This window comes from Vombatus ursinus, unplaced genomic scaffold (genome assembly GCF_900497805.2).
Source record: "Vombatus ursinus unplaced genomic scaffold, bare-nosed wombat genome assembly UNPS02014810.1, whole genome shotgun sequence".
NCBI lineage: Eukaryota > Metazoa > Chordata > Mammalia > Diprotodontia > Vombatidae > Vombatus > Vombatus ursinus.
This window is the reverse complement of record NW_020954588.1, coordinates 47,050,562-47,073,762: the sequence shown is the minus strand read 5'-3', so window position 1 is coordinate 47,073,762 and position 23,201 is coordinate 47,050,562. Positions and strand designations below refer to the sequence as shown.

The following is a 23,201-nucleotide window of genomic DNA, read 5'->3' as shown; positions in this document are numbered from 1 at the left end:
AATATACTTAGTTCAGTGATTGGCATATAGTAGGTGCTTAATTAATGCTTATTAACTGACTGATGAATACCCATAGCATCTACCTCAGGAGATGACTAAGGATCGTACGAAATCTGATTGTGAAGTACTCTGCCAGCCATCAAAGTCCACCACTCCCATGTACTGTAAGGGACAGCATGGTGCTGAACCTAAAACCTTGGATTCAGTCCCTTGCTCTGACATTTACTGGCTAGGGGAATGTAGGCAAGTGGACTTCTTTATTCCCCCCTGGGCTCTGTCCCTGACTGTCCAGGCTTCTTTCTATACCAGGACCCAGAAGCCTACTCACCCTGGATGATCACATGGCCTCTTTGGTCCCTTCCTCTGATTGGTCAGCTCTTCCTGGACCTTCTCTTCCAAAGGGAGTGCCCAGGCCAGCCTTATTTATTCCTTGCATGCCTTCATTTGATACAACCACCCTATAAGACAAGGACAAACATTCCTGTTCTCATTTTTCAGATAAAGATATTGAGACTCTAAGAGGTTGAGTAACTTGCCCATGGTCATACAACTAATAATCTAGACTAGTTGTGGAATATTAGTGTATCCCACAACTAATAAGTGTGAGAAACTGGATGGAATTTAGGTCTCAGCCCTCTTTCCCAACCCAGTATTTTTCTATTGCTTGGTGCTACCTGTACTGATATGGTTGGTGATTTCTCAGACTACCTAAACATCATTCACAAAACTCTCAAAAGATATTGGAGCTAGGAAGGCCTTTAGAAACCATCTTGTCCAAGGCCTTCATTTTACATATAAGGAAACTGAGTCCAGAGGGAACCAACATCCAGGCTACATAGCTAAGAAGAAGGTGAGCTAGGACTCCAACCCTGGCCTTCTGGCCTCTACTCTTTCTGGAGCAGCCATCACAAGACCCTCTCCTCTAGATGTCTTGCATTCGATGAACGTTTTATTTTTAAATTTTAAGGATATCTTTTGTTTTACGTTGCCTTCGTTTTTCAATATGGTTCTCACTCTACCTCTCTTTATCAAGCCATCTCTTTTAACAAAGAGAAACTGAGACAGAGAGAAAGGAGGGAAACAGAGACAGAGAAAGAAAGAGCTAGACAGTGAGGTAGAGAGACAGAGACAGACAGATGGACAGATAGGCAGAGAAAGTCCATCAAGACTAACCAACCCAGCTGTCACACCAACATTTGACAGTACATGCAATACTCCATAGCCTTAATTCCCCATTTCTGCAAAGGAGGGAGGAAGAGACATTTCCTTTTCTTTTTAATAAGCATTTAATTAGCACTTACTCTGTTCTGTGCCAGGTTTTGTGCTTGGGACTGTGGATGTAGAGACCCAAAAAAAGCAGTTCCTGCCCTCACAGAGCTCACACTTTACTAGAAGGAAACAACACGGTACACTTCTAACTAAATACAACGCATATATAATTGGGGGTGGGGCCACTAGCAATGGAGGGGAATAGGGAAGAGTTTCATGGAAGAAATGTTGAGCTGAGCTTTCATCACAGAGACTCAATATAGATAATCTCATTCTCATTTTGCAGATATGGCAACTGAGGCTCAGAAGGTTGAGTGCCTTGGTGCTTGTCATATCTAAGTAAGTGACCTGCTCGAACCCTGGCCTGCTGGCTCCCAGTGGGGTGTCTTCCAGCTCATCACCACTCTCTGATGTATCATATTCACTTCTGCTAAAAAGTCTGAGTCAGGGGCTGGAGGAGGCCAGGTGGTTATTTCTGAAAACATGGCCCGAGGACATGGAGCACGGTGTATGATGATGACAGGAAATTCATGTAACCTGGATGAAACTACCCATCCTTTCCTGGTGACATAAGGCTGAGTGCACAAAGGACAAACATGACTTGGCATTAATATGGTACTCACTGGAGGACAGGAAAACCCCTAACTGAACTCCACCAGAAATATATCAAATTACAGGGCAATGAGGTAACTCCAGGCTGACTCATGCCTTTATCAGGCACCTCCTTCACTGGGTACTTTCTTGAGAACCAGTCCAGCAAACACAAGTTCCACAAAGTTATTATATTTAAATATATTTGGCTGCCAACTGAGACTTTCAGTTAATCTTCCTTCCTTCTTTCTTTCTTTCTTTCTTTCTTTTTCTTTCCTTCTTTCTTTCTTTCTTCCTTTCTCCTCCTCCTCCTCCTCCTTCTTCTTCTTCTTATTTTGGTGGTGAAAGGAATAGCAGAAGGAAAGGAACATGGGACAGAGCTGGGAGGGTTTCAAAGCTTCCTCATTGCCTTCCCATTTCCCCTTTAATGTAAAGCCTGCTTTCCCCAAGGACGGAGAACAAGGGGGAAACCAGGCCAGCCTGGAGCCAATCCATTCCTCCTGATTGATCATGAAGGTCAATTAGTAGGCAGACACACAATTAGATGACTAGATGTGAACATCATCCCATCTTAGATAGAGGTGACCTAGAACAGTGAGTAACTGATGACACTTGTAACTGGTGTCAGAACCTAACTGGGTTAGCAGGTCTCTTGACTTGCAGAACTTCCAAGAAATGTTTACATACATATTCCCCCCCCCCCCCCGATTGAATGTAAATTCTTTGAGGGTAGGGACAATTTCATTTTTGTCTTTGCAGCACCTCAAATGATGCCTGGTACATGGTAGGTGTTTAATAAATGCTTCACTGATTCATTGGGAAGCCTAGAAGGGAAGGAGGTTCCATAGCTTTGAAAACCCTTTATAACCTGTCCCCTTCCCTTTCCAGTATTCTTATACTTCATATACTCTGTGATCCAGTGATGAGGGCGTCCTTGCTATTCCTTAAACACCACACTTCTCCATACTCTGAGTATTTTCACTCACTGTCCCCCATACCTGTAATTCTCTCTCCCCATCACCACCTCCTGGTTTCTCCGACTTCCTTTAAGTTTTAGCTAAAGTGCCATCTTCTGCAATAAGCCTTTCCCAGTCCTCCTTCATCTTATTGCTTTCCCTCTAGAATTCTCTCTAATTTATCTTATATATCTATACGTATCTTTGTATGTATGTCTTATTTGTACAGAGTTGTGGTATGATGTTTCCCCTCTTAGTCTATGCACATCTTGAGGGTAGGGACTATTTTATGCCTTTCTTTATCCCCTTAGCACATAGTAGGTGCTGAATAATTGCTTATTGACCTGACTTGACTCAAATTCTGATGTTCCCAGAAAGTAGCTGTGGGAGAGTATTCAAATAAACAATCTAGGAGTTACAATGTCAATGTCTAAGAAATCTTTGCCTCGTCCTCTTTCTCAGGGAAATGGCAGAAACAAGGCGGGCATTGTTCTAACCGTGGAAAACAATAATGACTCATTTTAGGTGTCCTGCTCTGTGACTATCACCGCCTCTCCTATTGTGACATCCCCGTCTGAGGCTTGACAGGTTTCCTGATTGCCTGCCAATCAAGTACCAACTCAGACGTTGCATGACCTCCACAACCCGCCTTCCCAGCCTTGTCCCATCATTCCAGTTCCATCACCCTCCTTCACATACTCTACTCCATACACCCTAGGAGTGGCAGTGGTCTCTAGAGGACAGGATATAGGAATTGGGAGTCAGAAAGACGTGGATTCAAATTCTGTCTCCAACTCTTGGACTCTGACCCTCAGTGGTCAGAAACAAGGCACAACTTCTTCCATCTTCAGGGAATTCATCTGTGACATGGAGATAGTAATGCCTCTAGAAGCTACTTCACAAGGTTGTTTCAGTGCTCTGTTAATGTAATAGAGAAATGCTCCTTGGAAAACTATGGGATATGGTGTTAGTTTGAATCCCAATTTTACCACTTATTCCAAGTGAACTTGGTTAAGTCCCTTGACTTCTCTGGGCTTCATTGATGAAGGGGGTAGATTATAAAAGAAAAAATAATTTTCAAAGCGTTTAAAACTCTGGTCAGTATAATGGCCAACCAGAGTACCAGGATAAAGCCTGTTACCCACACCCTGACAGAGAGGTGATGGATTGAGGGTGCAAAATGAGACAAGTATTATTGGACCTGGCCAATGAGGAAATCTACTAGATTATTAATATTTATTATGAGAGTTTTACCTCTTTTTTTTCTTTTTGTTTGATGGGCAGAGTGAGAGTGAGAGAAAAGACATGCTTGTTAATTGAAAAAACAAAACAAAACAGTCCGTGCTCTCAAGTCCCCCCTATAGCAAGGAAGACAACAAACAAAAATAACTGTGTATCAACACAATATATACAGTACAGGATAAATAGAGGGTTGTCTCAGAGGAGAGGGACTCAAATTAAGGAGATCTGGAAAAGGCTTCTTATAGAAAGGGGAATGTCAACTGAGATAAGAAGAAAGCCAAGGAAGTGAGGAGGCAGAGATGAAACGGTCCCAGATGTGCAGGGAAAACACTTCCAGTAAGGAGGAGTAAGGTATTCAAGAACAGTGAAAAGGCTATCGTCACTGGATGTCTGGGTATGTACAGGTGAGAAAGATGGAAGAAGACTAGCTGTGTGACCCTGGGCAAGTCACTTAACCCCACTGCCTAGCCAAAAAAGGAAAAAAAAAAGAAAGATGGAAGAAGATTGCCAGATGTGAAGAAGCTGGGTCATGAAGAACACTAAAAGCCAAACAGGGGACTTGATATTTCATCCTGGAGTCAATAGGGAGCCAGTGGAGTTTATTGAAGGGGGGAGGGGATAGTGTTTGGTCAGACCTGGGCTTTAGGAGATCAATTTGACAGCTGAGTGGAAGAGGGACCCGAGAGGGGAGAGCCTGGAGGCAAGGAGCCAAACCAGGAAGCTAGTACAATGATTCAGGTGTGAGATGATGAAGCCCATGCAAGGATGGTGGCAGCATCAGAGGAGAGAAAGGAGCACAGAGGCGAAATGTGAGGAACATCAAGTGACAGGGCTCAGCCCCAGATTAGATATGGTGGGGGAGAAGGGGTAGAGTGTGGAGTCCAAGGTGACACTGGGTTCACAGCCCAGCTGATATGATGGGATCTTTTGCTATTGCTTTGGGGCATATGACATCATGGGCACATCTTTCTGGTACTTCCCGCCTCCTGCCTCCTTATCTAACATCATATGCTAAACCCAGAATACCTGCCCTGCTCCTCCCCTAAACTTGGCTTTTAAAAAGATCCCCCTGAAATGCCTCGGCAAAGGCTTTTCCGATCCCTGCCCACCTCTTAAAAAGGTACCATTCAGACCTGCAACATCCAAGAGCATTTTCTTGGTATATTCCTAATGCCCTCATTTTCATGTATCTTCTGTTATTATCTGCAACCAAGTTAGGTACCCTCAAGGGCAGGGACTGAGCTGTATTTATCTTTGTGTCTCCCCTGGGTCCTAGCACAGTGGCCTAGGCTATACGTTTGCTGTCATTGTTCTTACTAAAATAGCACCTAACAAAGCCCCTTATTCACATTGGAGATTTATTCAACAGTATTTTGTGATGACGTTTGCCTTGGGCTCCTTCTAGCTTCTCCCTGCTCCCCTTTTCTAAGTATATTAATGTAAACATTCTATTAGAGTAGCAATGTGACCCCCTCACCCAACCTCCAATCCATTCCTTGTCCCAATCCTGTTGAAATGTCACATTAGGACTAATTGAAGAATTCATTTGTTTATATAATCCCCTGCTCCAGAGAGTAGCCACATGCAAAAAAAGATCCTTCATGTGAGTATGCAACGCGAGTGGGAAAAGTACTAAAATGAGAATTAGACAATATTCTAGTTTTCTAATCTAATCTAAATTCTACTTTTAATCTAAATCTAAGGTTCTCCACCAGAGTTCTTGGTTGGCCCTGCTAGTAGCTAAGTGTATGGCACTGGGTGAGTTGCTCAATTATTTTTTTTTGTTTCAATTACTTTGTCAATTTCTCTGCCATTGATTTCCTTGCTTATGGTCTACCCAGAAGTGGGCTAGACGATCATGAGTAACTACATAACATAATGGAAAGAAAGCTGGACTTGGCATCACCAACGCCTTGGATGGAATTCAACCTTTGACATTTACCAAGTCTTCGGCCCTCAATAATTCTGGGCCTCAGTTTGCTAGTCTGTGAAATGGACATGGAATATGAGAAGCAGTCTGTCATAATGAATAGCACTGGTCTTGGAGTCAAGATCTGGGTTCAAGCCCTACTTCTGACCCACTATGATGACCCTAGACAAGTCCCTTAACCTTTCAGTACCCCTCTGTAACTTCGCTTAACAGTAAGTTGTGAGAAGATCCCATGGAAGGGAGGAAACAAGCATTTATTAAGCACCTACTATATGTCAGGCTCTGTGCTAAACACCTTTACAAAGATTGTCTCATTTGTTCTGTTACAACCACCCTGGGAAGTAGGTGCTATTATCCCCATTTTACAGTTGAGATAACTGAGGTAGACAGACAAGTTAAGTGACTTGCCCAGGTTACACAGTGTCTAGGTCAAATTTGAACTTGGGTCCTTCCTGACTCCAGGTCCATTGCTCTATCTAACCACTGCATCATCTAGCTGCCTCATTATAACCAATGGGCTAATTGGGGAACTCTTCCCTCCTTCCAATTCAACCCAACAACCTCATCTGGGCACATAGGAGAAGACTTTTCTCTTCCACTTTTCCAGTCAATGTCTCCTTCCCGTTCTTCCTCATGCTAGACACTGACATCCCCCCACCCCCAACTCCTCTGTCGCTAACCCAGCTTGGGGGAACTCAGGTTCCCTGCTCTTTGTACACCTTAAAGCCCATGATCCCTCTTTCCTGTTATGGTGGATGAGGCCCTTCTCTGTCCTCCAAACCGCTCCCACCCACCCACCCACTCCCACTGCTATCTGACCTGCCCATGGACTCTTAGAGTTTCTGGGCCTTTCCATCCACACTCTTCTGTGTGCCATCTCCCACATTTCGATCGGGAGCTCCTTGGGAACAGGGATCATCTCCTTTGTGCTCCCAATCCTTAGCACAAGGCTTGCTGCATAGTAAGACTTTACTTGTTTATTCTTTTTCATTTACTTTTTTATTCAGATGCCTCTCAGCATGGGTAGTGGGCGTTTCCTATGACAATGAAATCACAGATCTGGACTTCAGCCCAGGTCTTCTGACCCCAGATCCACCATTCTTTTCTCTTCACTTGGAATCCCCAACATTCAGCACAGCACCTGGCACACAGCAGCTGCTTTTAAATACTTGTTGACTTGATGACTTCACATTCTGTCTTCATTTTCGTGAAGCAGGGCCATTTCCTCACATAAAGAAATCACTATTTGTTTCAAGTAATTTCTGTTGCTCAGTTTTCTGCTCTCCTAAAAGTGAGGCAGACATTTATTTGAAAGAGGTCAATGGTGTAAGATAGGTTTGTTTTTCTATAATTACTTTTGAAATCTCATTTAATATTCCTGTGTAGCACTGCCTGGCAAACAAGTCTAGCTCAAGCATTTTCTTCCTTCTACCTCTTCCCCCATTCAGATAACAGGGACCTAGACCCAATCAGCTCTTCCACTCTTCCTGAATGGGGTGCGTCCATCTAATCCCCTTCTTGCTCTACTAAACGTCCCAGAAACTTTCTGGATCAAAATCCTCCTTCTGGTTTACCATTCTCCTATGTCGGTGGTTGTTCAGTCGTTTCGAACTCTACGGGACTCCTTTGGGGATTTTCTTGGCAAAGATACTGGAGTGGTTTGCTATTTCCTGTTCATTTTGAAGGTGAGGAAGTGTATGTAGCATTCCCCAAATTAGAATATAAACTCCTGGAGGGCAGTGATTGTTGCTGCGTTTGTACTCTAGGTCTTAATAGGTACAAGATAACAGCATTTTCATCCATTTATCTGGCACAAGAGAGTGCAACTCAAACACTAAATAAAAGTACTTCTGGTTGGCCTCCCAGATTCAAGTCTCTCCCCAGTCTGACCCATCCTGTACTCAGTTGTCAATGGATCCTCCTTGAGCTCAAATTTGACCATGTCATGCTCGTCCTGTTCACTAAAAGTTGGTGGCTCCTCAAGTCTTCTGGTTTTTAAAGTTTTTCATCAACTGGCCCCATCCTCTCTTTCCAGTCTAGCCATACCCCACTCACTCCCATACTGCTGTCTAGTGACAAGGGCCCCCTTTCTTTCAGACACTCCATCTCCAGCCCTAGAGGCATTTTCACAGACCTAGAATGTGTCTCCCCCTTCAATCCGACCTCCTGACTTTCCCCGCTTCTTTAAGTCCCAGCTGAACTCCCACCTCCCACAACCAGTCTTTCCCCACTCCCCTAAATGCTAATGACTTCTTTTTGAAGATCGTTTCGGTGGTTTCCTGTGAACACCTAGAAAACAGGGACGGTTTGGGGCCTTTCTTTGTATCCCTAGATCTCAGCACAATGACGGAGTAGTAGGAGCTTAATTGATTGATTAAATTTGAAGCCAGCCCTCTTAATTCTGTTAATGCTATATTTACTCCTTCAGTAACTCTAGGATAGCCGATTTCTCCGGCTTGCTACAAACTGTAGCGCCCACCTTCATTAGTGCTCAGTGGCCTCAGCAGCCAGTGTTCCAAGGATGATTAGTCAATTAGTCAGTGAATAAACACAGGGTCAGGAAGAGTCAGATGTGACTGAAAAAGATCTGAAAAAGAGTGAAAAAGAAAAAGATCAAGCTCCTACTAAGTGCCAGGTACCCTGTGCTAAAGCTGATGAGGCCATAAATGATTTCCAACATTCCTTCAGCTCAAAATCCTGTAATCCAGTTATCCTTTCACATTTTTAAATGGCTTTATGCTAAATGCTTGTAAGATATGAAGGAAAACTCTGAGTATAAACCATGGTAATAGAGTTTCATAGAGTTGGAGCCAGAAGGTATAGCACAGACCACTGCATATAACCCTTGCATTCAACATTTGAGGAAACCAGGGCTGAAGGACATTCAGTGACTTTTCCAAGGTCAGACAGCCTTGACATCAGATGTGGGATTTGAACCCAGGTCTTTCAACTAATGAATAAGGAGTAATGCTCACAACCCTGCAATGACACAGTAATGCCTAGTATAGCGATATACATATACATCTATACATCATGTCTCTCTTTAACATCCCTATGTTCCTCCAAAAGTCTTTACCCCAAAGAGAATAGTTACTTAGCCAGGAGCAGCCTGTATCAGGTAATAGGATTATGTGGGCAGAGGAAATTCAGTAATCAGCTCATCTCCATGAAAGCACTGCTTTTTTTTTTTTTTAATCTTTTTCCTTCCCTGAGGCTGCCCAACTGCCTGGTGATTAGACCAGAGAATGACTGCTGTGAAATCATCAGGGATTCCAGCATGGCAGACTCCACTTATGCCCCGAGTCTCACTCCTGGGGTGTAAGTTACAGCTAGGGAAAAGGAAGAATTCATGAGTAGAAGCTGGGATTCAGAGAAAGCTAATGCTCAGTCAAGAGGGAAAAAGAGATTGGGCTGAAATACATAACCAGAGACCAGAAGTGGAGCCAATCGATTCACTTCCAGCAGGATTTACTAAGTGCCTACTATGTGAAAGGCCCTGGGGATTAAAAAAGGGAAGAGAAGAGGGCTCTCTGTCCTAAATCAATCAATCAATCAGCAAGCATTGATCAAATGCTTAACACAGGTCAGGCACGTGCTAGGTGCTGGGGTTACAAGTACAAAAAAATGAAACACTCCCCCTGGCAAGAAACTTGCATGGGACTTTTTTTTTTTTTGCTAAGTTTTATTGTGTTTTTCACCTTTACATCATAGTCAATCCTACAGATGCCCTTCCTGGGCATCTTGTCTCCCTGGCAAACTTTCCCTTGTAACAAAAACAGAAAGAAGCCCAGCAGCCAAAACCTTGACCTGGAAGGAGCTTTCATGGAGAAGGAAGAGGGGTAACGTTTACACACACAAAAGGACACTAAAACAAAGAAATCCAGAAGGTTTTCCCACAGGGGTGGCTGGTGAGCTGAATCTTGCAGGAAGGATGAAGGATCCTCAAATGGCCAGAGGTGAGGAGACAAGGCTTGCCAGGCATTTCAGTCAGTGTCAAGGTATGGACCCAGGGCATGAAATGTGGAGTTTGCATGAAAGTCAAAGGAGACTGGATGAGGAGGCTGCACCCTGACTGTGAAGGCTTTCTCTTCCCAGTGAAGGAATTTGTATTTGATCCTTGGGATAATAGAGAGCAACTGCAGCTTACTGGACAGAGGGATGACATTAGACTTGAGATCTATTGCTTCCTTTGAGGGCGAGGATACTCAACCAAGATACACCACAGCTGAATCATCAGGGCCTGGCACATAGTAGGCACTAAAGAAATGCCTCAAAATTAAGCGATTGAAGTTGAAGGCTTCTAAGAGAGCCAGAGAAGAGAAAGGTCTAGGTCAGGAACGGAGCAGGACCTACAGCCACCCAGTACCAATGGAGTTCTTCGGTAAAACTAAACTCCCAATGGAACAAATCTGCACTCTTCATCTGCTCTATGATCTTGCCTATCTGCTCCTATTTTGTATCTTTTGATGCCAACAAGTCATAGAATTATCATTCCCCCTGCCTGGAATAAAGCAGTTTCAGCTGTATTCAAGATGACTGTTCTCAGAATTTGCTATATGTGATTCAGTAAAAGAAAGGATATGGGAAATAAAAGAAAGAGGCAGCATGGTATAATGGTGAGTGTAATTGACTCAGAGCCAGGAAGACTCTTTACAAATCCTATCTTAGAAAGTAGCTTTGTGACCCTGAACAAATCATTTAACCACTCATGGTTTCCTCATCTTGGACTCAGTCCCTTGTATGGTCTTTTCCTACTAGAAATCTAGGCTCCTGTTAACCTAAGAGGGTAGCCCAAAACCCCTGGTGGTGGCCGCAAAGGCAATGAGTTGGGTCATAAAAAGGAATTATATTCTGGAAGTCGGAGAAAGAAACTGCTTTACATGAAAAAGTCTTTAGATATTTAATACAGAATTCATGAACTGAGTCATTTAAAACAAGGTGTTATACCAAAGGTCAGCTTAAATACTATTTGTTAGATTGTATTGTGAAAGTAAGTGTCTAGTATACTCTGGGGAATAATAATAACAAGACAAGACTCAATGGGGAAAAACTAAACAAAACAAAAACTGATGTTAGGAAAGATTGAAGGCAAAAAGAAAACGGCACAGTGGAAGATAAGATGGATAGATGGTGTCATGGAAGCAATGAACACGAGCTCGGACAGACTTCAGGAGATAGTGGAGAATAAAAGGTCTGTGAGGTCACAAAGAGTCAGACGTGACTGAACAATGGAACAATAACAAAAATAACTAAATTTAAGTAGCACCAGGTTTCTAGTTTTCACATTAGGCTTTGCCATTCGGAGGACTTGGGGATTACCTAGTTCATCCCAAAGGGAAAACTACCCTCAGACAAAAAGGACTTATCCAAGGAAGAGAGCCCTAAGTAGGGACAAACAATTGAGACAGTGACATAGGGAGTCAGACTTGGAGGGTATCTCATTTGGAGTAGGCTGATAGACCTTCAAGTACTTCAGTGGTACCTCATTAGCAGGAATAATTACTTAAAATAGAAGGCTACTAGATTCTAGGCTATATTGAGCTTCTCTCTGATCCTGTCTTGCTTTGCCCTTATCCCCCCTTTCCAAAAAGAACCCTATCTTTTCCACCTCCCTAACACCAAATTGAAAATGTGCTTTTTCCTGCTTGACTCTAGGTCCAGTTTGTGGTACTTACCATGACTGCAAGAAACCTCCTAGCTCAAACTCTGCCAAAGTCCCATTGGTCTCAAGCTACAAGCCCAGGTTTCAACTCAAATCCTGGGACTCAAAAGTCTTGCATTCCAGCTGCTGCCTTAGCTCCCTTCTGACCATTTTTTCCTGCTTTCTTATCTCATCTCTCTTTGCTTACTTCTTTCATAGTTCTAAATGTTTGAGTACTTGGCAGAATTGGGAAAGTATCAATTTAGGTTTGGTGTTATTCACAAAGAATGATCTTATTGGAATGGCAGACTTATCTTACAGACATATCAGGATGATGTCATGTTGCATTTATGTTGTTGAGTGAAGGCTAACCAGCTAAATATGATAATTCACTTGGGTGAGCCATGGATAGTATAACTGCCTGTAATGATGAATAAAAATCTCATTTATTTGTGCATACATGTGTATGTGTAGAACTCTATTCATCAATGTTGCAGTTACAGATAAAAAAAAAAAGTCTCACCAGTGATTCACAAACTGGCCATCTGGGTAGCATGTTTGGAGGACTTCCATCAAAATGAATGATAAAAAGAAATGTCCAAGAGCTGCTTTTTATATACATGGCTTTTTTAGTGAACACAGACTTCATCTGAGATTTCAAAGCTTGGCATAGATCTTGTCTCAAATTTAAAAAAAAAAAGCAAGAATAAAATAAATGACTAGCAGAGTCACCTTACGTGGAGAAAAAGGATTACTTCTGCCTATATTTTTAACCTATGACAGAACTCCAAAGCTTACCCAGATGCTGGTTAAAGGGAACATTTTCTTCATTATAGGAATAATACCCCAAGAGCATATCCATCTGTCCATTGCAAGATGTTGTCCAAGTTACATGCTGGTGAAGACAGCTCAAAGTGTTAGTAAGCTGAAGGGTGCCAAGGAAAAAAATTTTTTTTTAAAGCAAATCTCAGAGTGAGCAAAAGAGTTCCCAAATGTGTTTCCTAGTGACAATGGAGATGAGGCTGTCAGATTACATAGGGAGTAACACATTGCTTATTAGACTTACGGTAGTTGCAGCATTAAGAAGGATGTTTGGTGAAGTGCATTTCAGCCTTTAAATAAGAGAAATACATTGGAATCAGGATTCCCAGGGAGTATTTTTTTTTTTTTTTTGCTTTTTGGTGAGGTAATCGGGGTTAAGTGACTTGTCCAGGGTCACACAGCTAGTAAGTATCAGGTGTCTGAGGCCGGATTTGAACTCAGGTCCTCCTGACTCTAAGGCCAGAGCTCTATCCACTGTACCACTTAGCTGCCCCTATAATTCATTTTTTGATTGATGCACAACAGTATATTGTTTATGATCTGAAAAGGTACCAGATGAGCTGAGTTTGCAGGGAAAATTCTCACAATCAGATTCCATAATCAATGGATTAGGATTCCCAATGCCCAGAAATTTTCAGTCATGACGATATTCTTTCTTTTGGTCCATATAGACAAGGTTCTACAGCATTTCCATATTACTATTATAATTTTTGCAAGCTTTGGCCATTACAGTATACCACATATCTCATTATTTATAAAGTGATGCTACTGTCAATACTCAGCTGTCTAAAGGACAGAACCTTGAGAACCCTCTGGCTTTCAGTGCAGTTCTGTATCTGAAAAGGAGAAGGGGAAAACGACATGCTCCTCTATGGCAAAGAAGCAGTTCCTGAGTACTCAGTAAATGGACCAAAACAGAAATAGATATGGGTGGCTAGAACCAAGGAAATGTGAAGGCTTTAATATTACCATTCTGTGACTGGTGGGGTTGTTGCATTCATGAAAGGAGTAGTGTCTGGTGATGAGAATTAAAAGGCTAAGCTTTTTACATAAACGTGTAGAATCGTGAGAAAAGTGATTGAAGAGACGAGAAAGGAGATATGAGAAGATGGAAGATAGTAGAGGTGACCAGCTTGTCAGGGGCTATAACCCTGAATTGGAAGCGAGAAGATCGAGGCTTAAAGCTTGGCCCCATCACCTAATAACTGTGTGACCTTGATCAAGTCTCTTACAGGCACCTCCATTTTCTCATCCACAAAATGAAAAAGGTCTCATTTGGTCTTACCATACTGTGCTTCTGTGGGACAGATGCACTGGGGGTGGTGAGGATTAGAAGGCGTAGAGAAGAGGCTCAGAGTAGGAGACAAGACTACTCCACAATCTGGCTCTGGGACAGACAGCTCCCTGAACCTTCCTAACCCCCAAGGGAAAAATATGATGTGCTAAAGATGTAGGGATCACAGCTTAGCCTTGTGCGGTAGGAAGGGGATGAGGACAGAATCACAGGCTACATTTACTGGCTAAGTACTCTTCACTTCAATAGTCTTATAAAACATCACTGCATTTAAATGGCAGCAGACTGCTTGGTAACCACAACAGTTCAGTGTAGGACATGAGTGTATCTCAATGTATTCATGGGCAGCAGAACAAAATAGGTTGTATCACACAGGATAGATTCCAAATCTAGTGAAAAGCAAAGCACGTAACCATAATGCAGTTCTGTTAGCACTGGAAGAAAAAATGGAAATGTGTACTCAATTTAGAAAGGGAGAGCATAGGAAAAGCCTGCAATCTGAACACACTGTTATTGCTATCCTTTCACATAGCATCTCTGGTCTCCAAGCCTTTGCATTGGATTTCCCTTATTCCTGGAGTGCACTTTCTACTCACCTCCATATAGCAAACCCCTAATTTCCTTCAAGATTTAGCTCTCCCTTTATCTTCTGCATGAAGCCCTTCCTGATTTCCACAGGTGCTAGTTTCTTCTCCCTCAGACCCCGTGTCCCCCCCACCCCCATATTGATTTCGTTGTCCCTTTTGAATAGAGTGAAAGTTCTTTGAAGGAAAGTTCTGTTTTCAGTTTTGTCTTAGGATCCCCCAGGGCCTCCCAGACACACAGGATGACGGCTGAGAGATTGCTTCATTCTTTACATAATAGCAATGTGCAGAAAAGTCCACTGTTCATTTTGTTTGCAGAGTCAGAGTCCATAAAAACTTGGGTAATGTCCTATCAGGCACATGGCTAAATCAGGCTCCTCAGACCACTGTTCCACATGAATGTGATCCCAGAGTGCCCCTCTCTCTGACCAAATACTCACCAAAAACGTAAAGGGTTATGCAACTAAATGGCTAGCCACTAAGCTTTGCATTTCTGCTGAAAGAAAACTTTGGTGTTCCAAAATGAAATTTGGCTTTCAAAAGCTAGATATAGCTGGTAAAATAGGTCAACAAGGCTTGAGACTATACCGGCATCTGTGGGCTCTTCTGAGGATTTGATTCTGAATATTGGTTATATCTTCAGCAATGACACAACTCTAGTGAAAGTGATCAAATTCCGTGATGCTTATGAACATCTACACCAGTAACTTACCATATAAAGAATGCCTACAGATTCAAAAGCAGAAGCCCCTTGAGGGCAGGGACCACTTTGGGTTTTTATTTGTATCTGGCACAGAGCTCACACTTAATAAATGCTTTTTGATAGGACAACAATGAGGTTGACTGTTCTTGAAAATATTAATGCTTTAAACTCCCATAAAACAAAAACTTCAGCCAGTGTAAAATTCCATCACCTTAAAATGTCACCGTTCCTGTCCCTGCCTCTCCCTCTCTGTCTCTATGTCTCTCTATTTCTCTTTCTCTTGTCCTTTCAGTCTCTGTGTTTCACTCTGCCTCTATCTCTCTGCTTTGTCTCTCTGTCTCTTTCTGGCTGTCCAGAAAGACAGCCTGTCTTAGTGTAAGAGAGTCCCAGCCTTTGGGGACATTGAGCTATGGATGGCTGTTTTACCCTTCCCAAATCCCCATCCCCCAGATTATGGGGCTGTTTGATCCCCCTTCTTCACACCTCTGACTCTCTCCTCTCCCCTTAATCACTTACCATTCATGTATATCAAGCCATCATTTCTCAGACAACATCTTCATAGGCAGCTTTTCATTTCCTATATTCTCCCATGTGTTCTTAAGTTTTTTACCTTCAAGAGCCACAGTGATAAAAATAGCACCTGAACTTACACCCCACCCACCACCACATACACACACCTCCCAAATCTTCCAGTTTCTTGGAAAAGCCTCCACAATCCTGAGAAATTCTTTCCAGGTTCTTTCAGGCAGAAACATTAGATACAACCTAGCCCAAATAGTGGTCACACTAGGTACCCACATTTCCAAGCAACTGGTAGCCACCCTCCCAACATCCCCAGTGAAATTCTAGACAAAGATGAGGGGAACTCTAAAACCTGGGCATTTCTACTACATAGCCATCTGTCTCAATTATCCTCTCTAGAAGAGAGATCAAGCAAGGTGAGATCTGAATGGGAGATTGACTCATAATCTTTAAAAGTATATTTATGGGCATTGTACTTTCCAGGTGACTGGTTATTTCGTAGAAATATCACTAGCCTCTCACATTTCTAATGAAGGCTTATTTTTGAAATGTTTGTCATTTCTCATGGACTTTTAAAGAATATTTGATGTCATCACAAAAGACAGCTGATAAGAAATCTGCTCCATCTTGTAGGCAGTTTGATTTGATTTTCAATTTCATCCTAAGAAATTGACAATTATTAAAGCATGAAAGTGTATACGCTACAATGGAATCCAGAACATCTGTGTTCAAATCCTGCCCCTACTACTTACTGTGTAACTCTAGGCAAGTTGATTAAACTAGTCAATTCTTAGTTTACACATCTGTAAAATGGAGAAAATAATGACCTTAAAGTAATTCGAAGTGCACAATATTTACCTTTCCTCTGTATTTTCTAAATCAGCCAGATTGTGTTCACCCATAGGTGGCACCAACAATTTCTAAATATATATATACACACACACACACACACACACACATACATACATATATACATATGTGTGTGCGTGTATATATATAATATATATATACACACACACACACATACATATATACATATATATCTAAAAACCAAACTGTTTAGAGTAGAGGAAGAGAGGAGGCTACATATTATTCTGAGATTTCAGGACTGGATATAAGTGCAATGAGTCAACAATCACCCAGGTTAGAACAAACCACTCTGCAGTTATCTGAAGGCCTAACCTCAGTGTCATATCAAAAGTTCACTAGTACTGTTTCCTTTGATGAGAAGGATGACAGAGGTCAGGGACAGAATCCTAAGCTGATACAGCTCTTCCCTGAAGGTTAAACAGTCCTTCCAGGTTGTCCTTAGCTTTGGCCTGTTTTTCAGGAAATATTTTCCCTCTTGGGCTATCGGCAGATGTTAAACCATTTTCACAGAAGCGTTTTATTACCTGGCTTTCTTTGGCATCTTTCCCGATGGTGCTATTAACTGGTTATTTCCACCTCAGAATACTCATGGATTACTTCAGGATAAGCACCTACCTTTATGGCTCTGAGCTTTCTGGACTTCCAGCACTGATATCATAAAAACTTTTACAAGAATGATTCAGAAATCACTGAAGTTTCACCAAGTGTTGTAAACTACTCTCCCCTCCACCCTATTTAGGGTGACCCATTTTATAGTTTGGAGAAAGGAACCCCAAAATGTGGTTCTTCACCTTTAAAATCTGTGAAGTAGTGGTTTCTGAGGCTTTTTTTATTTTCTCACATCCTTGAAGCTTTGGCTAAGCACCTTTTTGAATACAGCTATAGTTGATCAAAGAGGTGATATGGTGCAAAAAGATGTGAGTTTGAGCCCTGCCTCAGACACTTACTAGGTAATGGTAGACAGGTGAAATAACCACTTGGAGCCTCAATTTCCCTCCCCTCCCCTTACAAAATGGAGAGGGTGAGAGCATCTTTCTCACAGGGTTATTGTAAGAAATGTGAAAGCACTAGAAAAGCCCTAAAATATTATGTGGTTATCAGCTATTACAAGTTTTATGAAAGAACCCACACCACCAACTTTCACCAACTGGAACACCTGGAACCTAAATGCTAGGTCCTAGCTCTGGGACCCTGCCACCGAAGAGTGTTCCCAAGAACTTGGGTAGGATGTGGAGATTTCCCAGAGGATGAGGTCAGCCACGCAATAAACCAGTACTTAGAAAGAACCAGGAATTATGCTAAGTGCTGGACTGTCTCCACTGTGACAGAAAGCGAACTGGATTTGGAAACAACTTTGCTTTTTACTAGCGGTACTACCTGGAACATGGCACTCGGGCTTGCTCTCCCCTCCCACATTTCTTTTTTCCTCATCTGTAATATGGGGTGGGGAGAGGCCGATGAGAGGATCTCTGAGGTTTGTTTTGTTTGGAGCTTTAATCCCAATCCTATGAGCTCCTTCTTTATCAGTCTGGGGTTGTCCATGCCTACTTGGTATTTCCCTGATCACCTCATAGTATGAGCCAGGAGACCCCTTCTAGGTGATGGTGTGTCATGGAATGTAAGGGACAGGGGCAGTCCTAAAAGGGCGGCCTCAAGCCTACCAGGTAGCATTAGGGAGCTCTTCATGAAGATTCCTTGAGATTCAAAGAGGACATAATTGTAGAATAAGTCATATAAAATACACACACATATATACATATATACACATACAATGCACATATGTATAAACTATGCAGTGTGAGAAAGCTTTCTGTAGGTGTTGTTTTTTAAACTCTTCCTGCCTATAGTGGAAGTATAATCACCTCTTACCGCTAAAGCCCAATGACCTTGGACTTCAACCCTGATTCACCAGCTGTGTGATGTTGGGCAAGTCATTTACCTTTTTGCACTTCATTTCCTCATCTCTAAAATGAAGCATTTGGACTAGATGAACTCCAAGGACTTTTCCAGCCCCAAATTCAGCATCCTGTGACCTGTTCCAAAGAACTTGACAAGTCATCCTCCGGTCTAACCGCTTCGTGGCCAAATGCAGAGGCAGGGCCTTCCGGAGGGTGTGGCGTGGGCCACACCTTCCTCACCTCAAGGTGAGTCCTCCTGGGAGCCGCAGCAAGCTACCCCGCCTGACTGAGCAATCTGAACCATGTGCTGAAAGAACTTCGGTTGGGCACAAAAGGAAAAAAAAAAGTTGCCTCGTGCTTTTGAAAGAGTTTGTGCTTCGGCCGTCTAAAAGCCCGGGCACAGTACCGGGGCTTCGGGTCACTGGGGATCTCTCGCTGAATCCTGCGTGCAGCGGTGATCAGAACTCCTGTGTCAGCCCCCACTGAACTGGGGGCTGACACACCCCTGTGCCTCCTGAAGGTGGGACCATCGGAAGTTATTCCCAGTTCCTAACTTGGTGCCTTTATTTACTGGCCGGCTGGGCTGGGTCTTTCTCACGGCTCCCAACCACCCCGGACCCATCGACTCCTCCCCCGCCCACCACTTGCGGATTCTAAAATCTGGAGACAGGTCTTGACATCTCTCCTCCTCGGGAAAGAAGGGAGGCCCGGGACAAGCCGAGGCGGCTCCCCTTTACCTCCCAATGAGTACGAGGGAGCCAGAACTCCCACCCCCTAACCAGAGAGACTTCGAAGCAGGTCTGGGCATTTCTCCCTCTCCTCCCCATGACTGGCTTCCAGGCTGAGCCTTTCTCTATCCCCCACCCCGCCCCCTCTCCTTTGGGGGCAGGACTCAGTGGGGTGTTAGCCTCTCCCTTTCCAGGCCAGAGCGAAGATTCTCCGCCGGCATTCCCCCTGGGCGCGCTGCAGCCGGGGAAGGGACTGGCAAGCTGTGCCCACCCTGGCTCAGCCTAAATAAGTGCGGAACCTGGGGCTCCGGGCTCAGCCCCGTACAGCCTGGCCCTCTTTCTTCTGCAGGGGGGGGGGAGGGGGAAGGGGGGGGGGGGGGGAGGGGGGGGGAGGGGGGGGGGGGGGTAAGGGGGGGAAGCGGGGGGAAGCAGGGGGAGGGGAAAGGGAAGGGACGGGAGACACCGCGGAGAAACAGCTGGGCCTCCGCCTCTCCACTTAATCTTTATTGATAACCAATCACAAATGGGGAATACTTTTCTGCCAGTGAGGCTCTGGTGCCTGACAGGACGTTAGCAGCAGCCAATGAGAGGACACCTGGGGGCTGCGGGGAGAGGAGGATTGCGCCCGCGGACCAATGGGCCCCGAGTTTGAGAGAGGAGGTAATTTGAGCGCCGGGGTGGGTGTGTCCAGTGAAAGCTTCCTACTTCTAACCCCCGCCCTCCTCTTCGCTCCCCCCCATCCCCCTCCCTCCCCGGCCAGCTGCCGCCCCTACTGAGCATGCCCAGCTCTCTCCCCTACCTCCTGCCACCCTCATGGAGCAGTTCCGACGGGCTGTACTAGGTTGGCCGGGTTTTCCACACAGCCCAGAAGGAAGGTCTGGAGGGAGGGACCCAGGATCCTGCAGGAACCCTGCGCCCCAAGTTCTGCAGTTGGTCCCGGCTAGAAAGGGAAAGTCAGGGCCCCGCGGGCGACTCCCACGGACCGAGGAACCAGTATCAACTGCAGAGATCCTGCTTTGGCCGGTTGGAGTCTGGGTCCTGGGCTCGCACGCTCCCACTGTGGTCCGGCAAGGGTCAGGGGGCGTGGGCCGGCGCAAGTGGACGGGTTTGGGACTCACCTGTACATGTGTTTTCGGTAGGCGGCCAGCCTGCATCATGCTACCCCCCCCCCCCCCCCCGCCATTTCCATCCCCAAGCATCCTTCCTCCTCATTGCAGAATCAGAAAACTCGGGGTTCCAGGCTGATGCCTAGAACCTTACTTAGGGTTGTAAAGACAGTTTGTTTAGCTTCCTAAGGGGAATGGAGGAGGGCGGTGGAGGAAGAGCAGAGCACGCGCGGGCTTGAAGTGTGGGGAGCACCTCCCGCGATCCCTGCCAGCTCAGAATAAACGGGCATCGCTAAACTGGCACCCGTCATGGATTGGAACCTCTGTCCACCTGTGGAAATGAAAATAAATGAAAATGCTGGCCCTGCCTAGCTCACAGCCATTTCTGGCCCTACCTCACTTTACAGTGGAGAAAACAGAGGCCGAGAGAGGCAAACTGACTTACACCCGTAGCAAGCATCAGAAGAGAGATTTGAACCCAAGTCCTCCAGCCCCCGTCGCTGCGCCACGCTGTCTTGTGCACCCTCTCGGGTTCCTGCCCATTTTAGGGAGGCGGAAACCGAAACGCCGAAAGAGGAAAGGAAGTAGGGTAACAAGTGGCCAAGCCAGGGTTCGAACCCAGGTCCTCCAAATTCCGGTTCAGCCTTCTTTCCAGTGTTGAGCGCTTGGCCAGTTTTTGAGTTCTTTGCAAACTCTAGCTACAGACACAGGTTAGTATGGCAATCAACACATATTTATTAAGCGACTCCTATGTGCCAGTTGGGGCTGCAAAGTCCGAAAAACAATGCAATTGACTCCTCTCAGAGAGCTTACACCCTAGGGGGGAAGACAGGGTGTCCCTTCAAAAAAGTCGTTACAAAATAAATACCAAAAGAGAACACGCACCGGTAGTAGCCGGGGCATCAAGATACATTGGATATATGTGGAGTGCCCCCGCGTCAACACCGCTCTTGGGGAGCACAAGCCCAGAGAATGGCACCCGCGCCAAGCCCGAGCCTGCCCCTCTCCAGACGCACACTCAGCCTTCTCCCAAAAGGGACCTCTTGGCCTCAGAAACGAATGATTTTCCCCGAGGGCATCCCCGCCCACACAAATGGGGAGGGTACCCGGAGCCCGGTTTTCCCCCAATAAAATTGCCCTCTAGCACGTCCCCCGGTCACTTGTCAGTCACCCCTCCGTCTGCCTGACCGGTGTTCAGTGGGCATCTGGATGCAGGACCCCTTTCGAGGCCTCTTGCTAGAAGGGCATAAATGAAATAGTCCCCATCCTGGATTTGCCCTTCCCAAGGCCGGTGCGCTCATCCCTGGCACCCTCTCCGCCCCCCATTCCAGCTTCGGAGACCCAGTCCCAGCCCGGAGCCCGCTGCTGTCTAGGCTCCGCCCCTGCCCCGGCCCTCTAGGAAAACCCGGAAAAGCGGAACCCCCCCCCCCCCCCCCGCCCCCGGCAGCCTCGCCACGACTCAGCGCCCCCTCACTGGGCATGCTCACTAAGGCAGGGCAGGTTTGGGGCTGTAAGTAGGAAGCTCGAGCACTCTCAGGGCTGCTGGGGAGGGAAGTACGGACCGTGGGGCTGCTGGAGGAAGGAGGCAGGCACCACGGGGACTCATGCACCACGCGCTCGGGGCTGGGGCGCAATTAGCAGCCGCCTCCGCAGCCTGCACCCGTCCCTGCCTCTGCTGCCACCGCCGCCAGTTCCAGAGCTTCTGCCACCCCTCCTCCCAAAGCTGCTGCCGCGGGTGAAAAGCAGCCCCGGCCGCCGCCGCCGCCGCAGCCCCAGCCGCAGTCCGTGCCCGGCCGAGCGCCCGCCCGTTCGCCAGCCCGGGCATTGTCCCTGAGTCTGCCTCCGCGCCGCCGGCCGCTTGCTACCCGTGCCCCAGCCGCCGCCGCCGCCTGAATGCAGGGCACGGAGCCCGAGTGAAGCCTCGCCGGGGTGGGTGACCGCCCCCCACCCGCACCCACCCCCAGCTCTCCGGGGGTTCTTTGCTTTTTCTCTCCCCATTCCCTCCTCCCCCGCTGGGCACTAGGAGAGGGCACCGGGCAGAAGCCGAGCTGAGCTTTGCGCCGGCCCCACTCCTTCCCCCGCTGCCCCCACGCCCCCCCCCGGGGGGCCCAGGCCGGAGGGAGGCCGAGAGCCGGAGAGACTCTCGGGGAAGGGGGGGTTTAAGAAGCCATGCGAGAGTACAAAGTGGTGGTGCTGGGCTCGGGCGGAGTGGGCAAGTCGGCCCTCACCGTGCAGTTCGTGACGGGCTCCTTCATCGAGAAGTACGACCCCACCATCGAGGACTTCTACCGCAAGGAGATCGAGGTGGACTCGTCGCCGTCCGTGCTGGAGATCCTGGACACGGCGGGCACCGAGCAGTTCGCGTCCATGCGGGACCTGTACATCAAGAACGGCCAGGGCTTCATCCTCGTCTACAGCCTGGTCAACCAGCAGAGTTTCCAGGACATTAAGCCCATGCGCGACCAGATCATCCGCGTCAAGAGGTACGAGCGGGTGCCCATGATCCTGGTGGGCAACAAGGTGGATCTGGAGGGCGAGCGCGAGGTCTCGTTCGGGGAGGGCAAGGCCCTGGCGGAGGAGTGGAGCTGCCCCTTCCTCGAGACGTCGGCCAAAAACAAAGCCTCGGTGGACGAGCTGTTCGCGGAGATCGTCCGCCAGATGAACTATGCGGCTCAGCCCAACGGGGACGACCAGTGCTGCTCCTCCTGCGTGATTCTCTGAAAACCGGGGGTGGGGGGAGCTTCTTCCTTCGGGCTTGTGCTTCGGTTTGAATTTTTACTGGTTTCTTTTTTTAAGAAAAAGGCGAAAGCAAAACACAATATTTCTTTCTCAATGTGATTTTTTTTTTAATGATTATTTTAAGATTGGAAACAACTTTGCATCGTACGAGGTGTGTTGCAGGTGGGGGCTCGTGGCTATTTCCACAGCAGCCGACAAGTCCCGGCGCTCAGTGTCATGGGGGGGGGGGGAGTCGTCTTGCGTTTAACATCTGAAACCTGGGTGGAAATGTGGCGCTTTCCAAGCATGTGCATTCCTCTCGTGGAT

At 46.1% G+C, this 23,201-nt stretch overlaps 1 protein-coding gene and 1 long non-coding RNA gene across 2 annotated transcripts; one reads left to right on the top strand and one right to left on the bottom strand.

Moving 5' to 3' along the window:
• Nucleotides 1-7,101: 7,101 nt before the first annotated feature.
• Nucleotides 7,102-15,626, bottom strand: LOC114053084. Its single transcript, XR_003570338.1, has 3 exons — nucleotides 15,549-15,626; nucleotides 8,468-8,575; nucleotides 7,102-7,273 (listed from the first exon to the last, which is right to left on the bottom strand). It is a non-coding gene; the product is annotated as an uncharacterized LOC114053084 (long non-coding RNA).
• Nucleotides 15,627-22,019: 6,393 nt separating this feature from the next.
• Nucleotides 22,020-22,977, top strand: RAP2B (RAP2B, member of RAS oncogene family). Its single transcript, XM_027876167.1, has one exon. The coding sequence runs from the start codon at nucleotides 22,326-22,328 to the stop codon at nucleotides 22,875-22,877; it is 552 nt and encodes a 183-aa protein (XP_027731968.1). The 5' UTR covers nucleotides 22,020-22,325; the 3' UTR covers nucleotides 22,878-22,977.
• The last annotated feature ends 224 nt before the right edge of the window (nucleotides 22,978-23,201 follow it).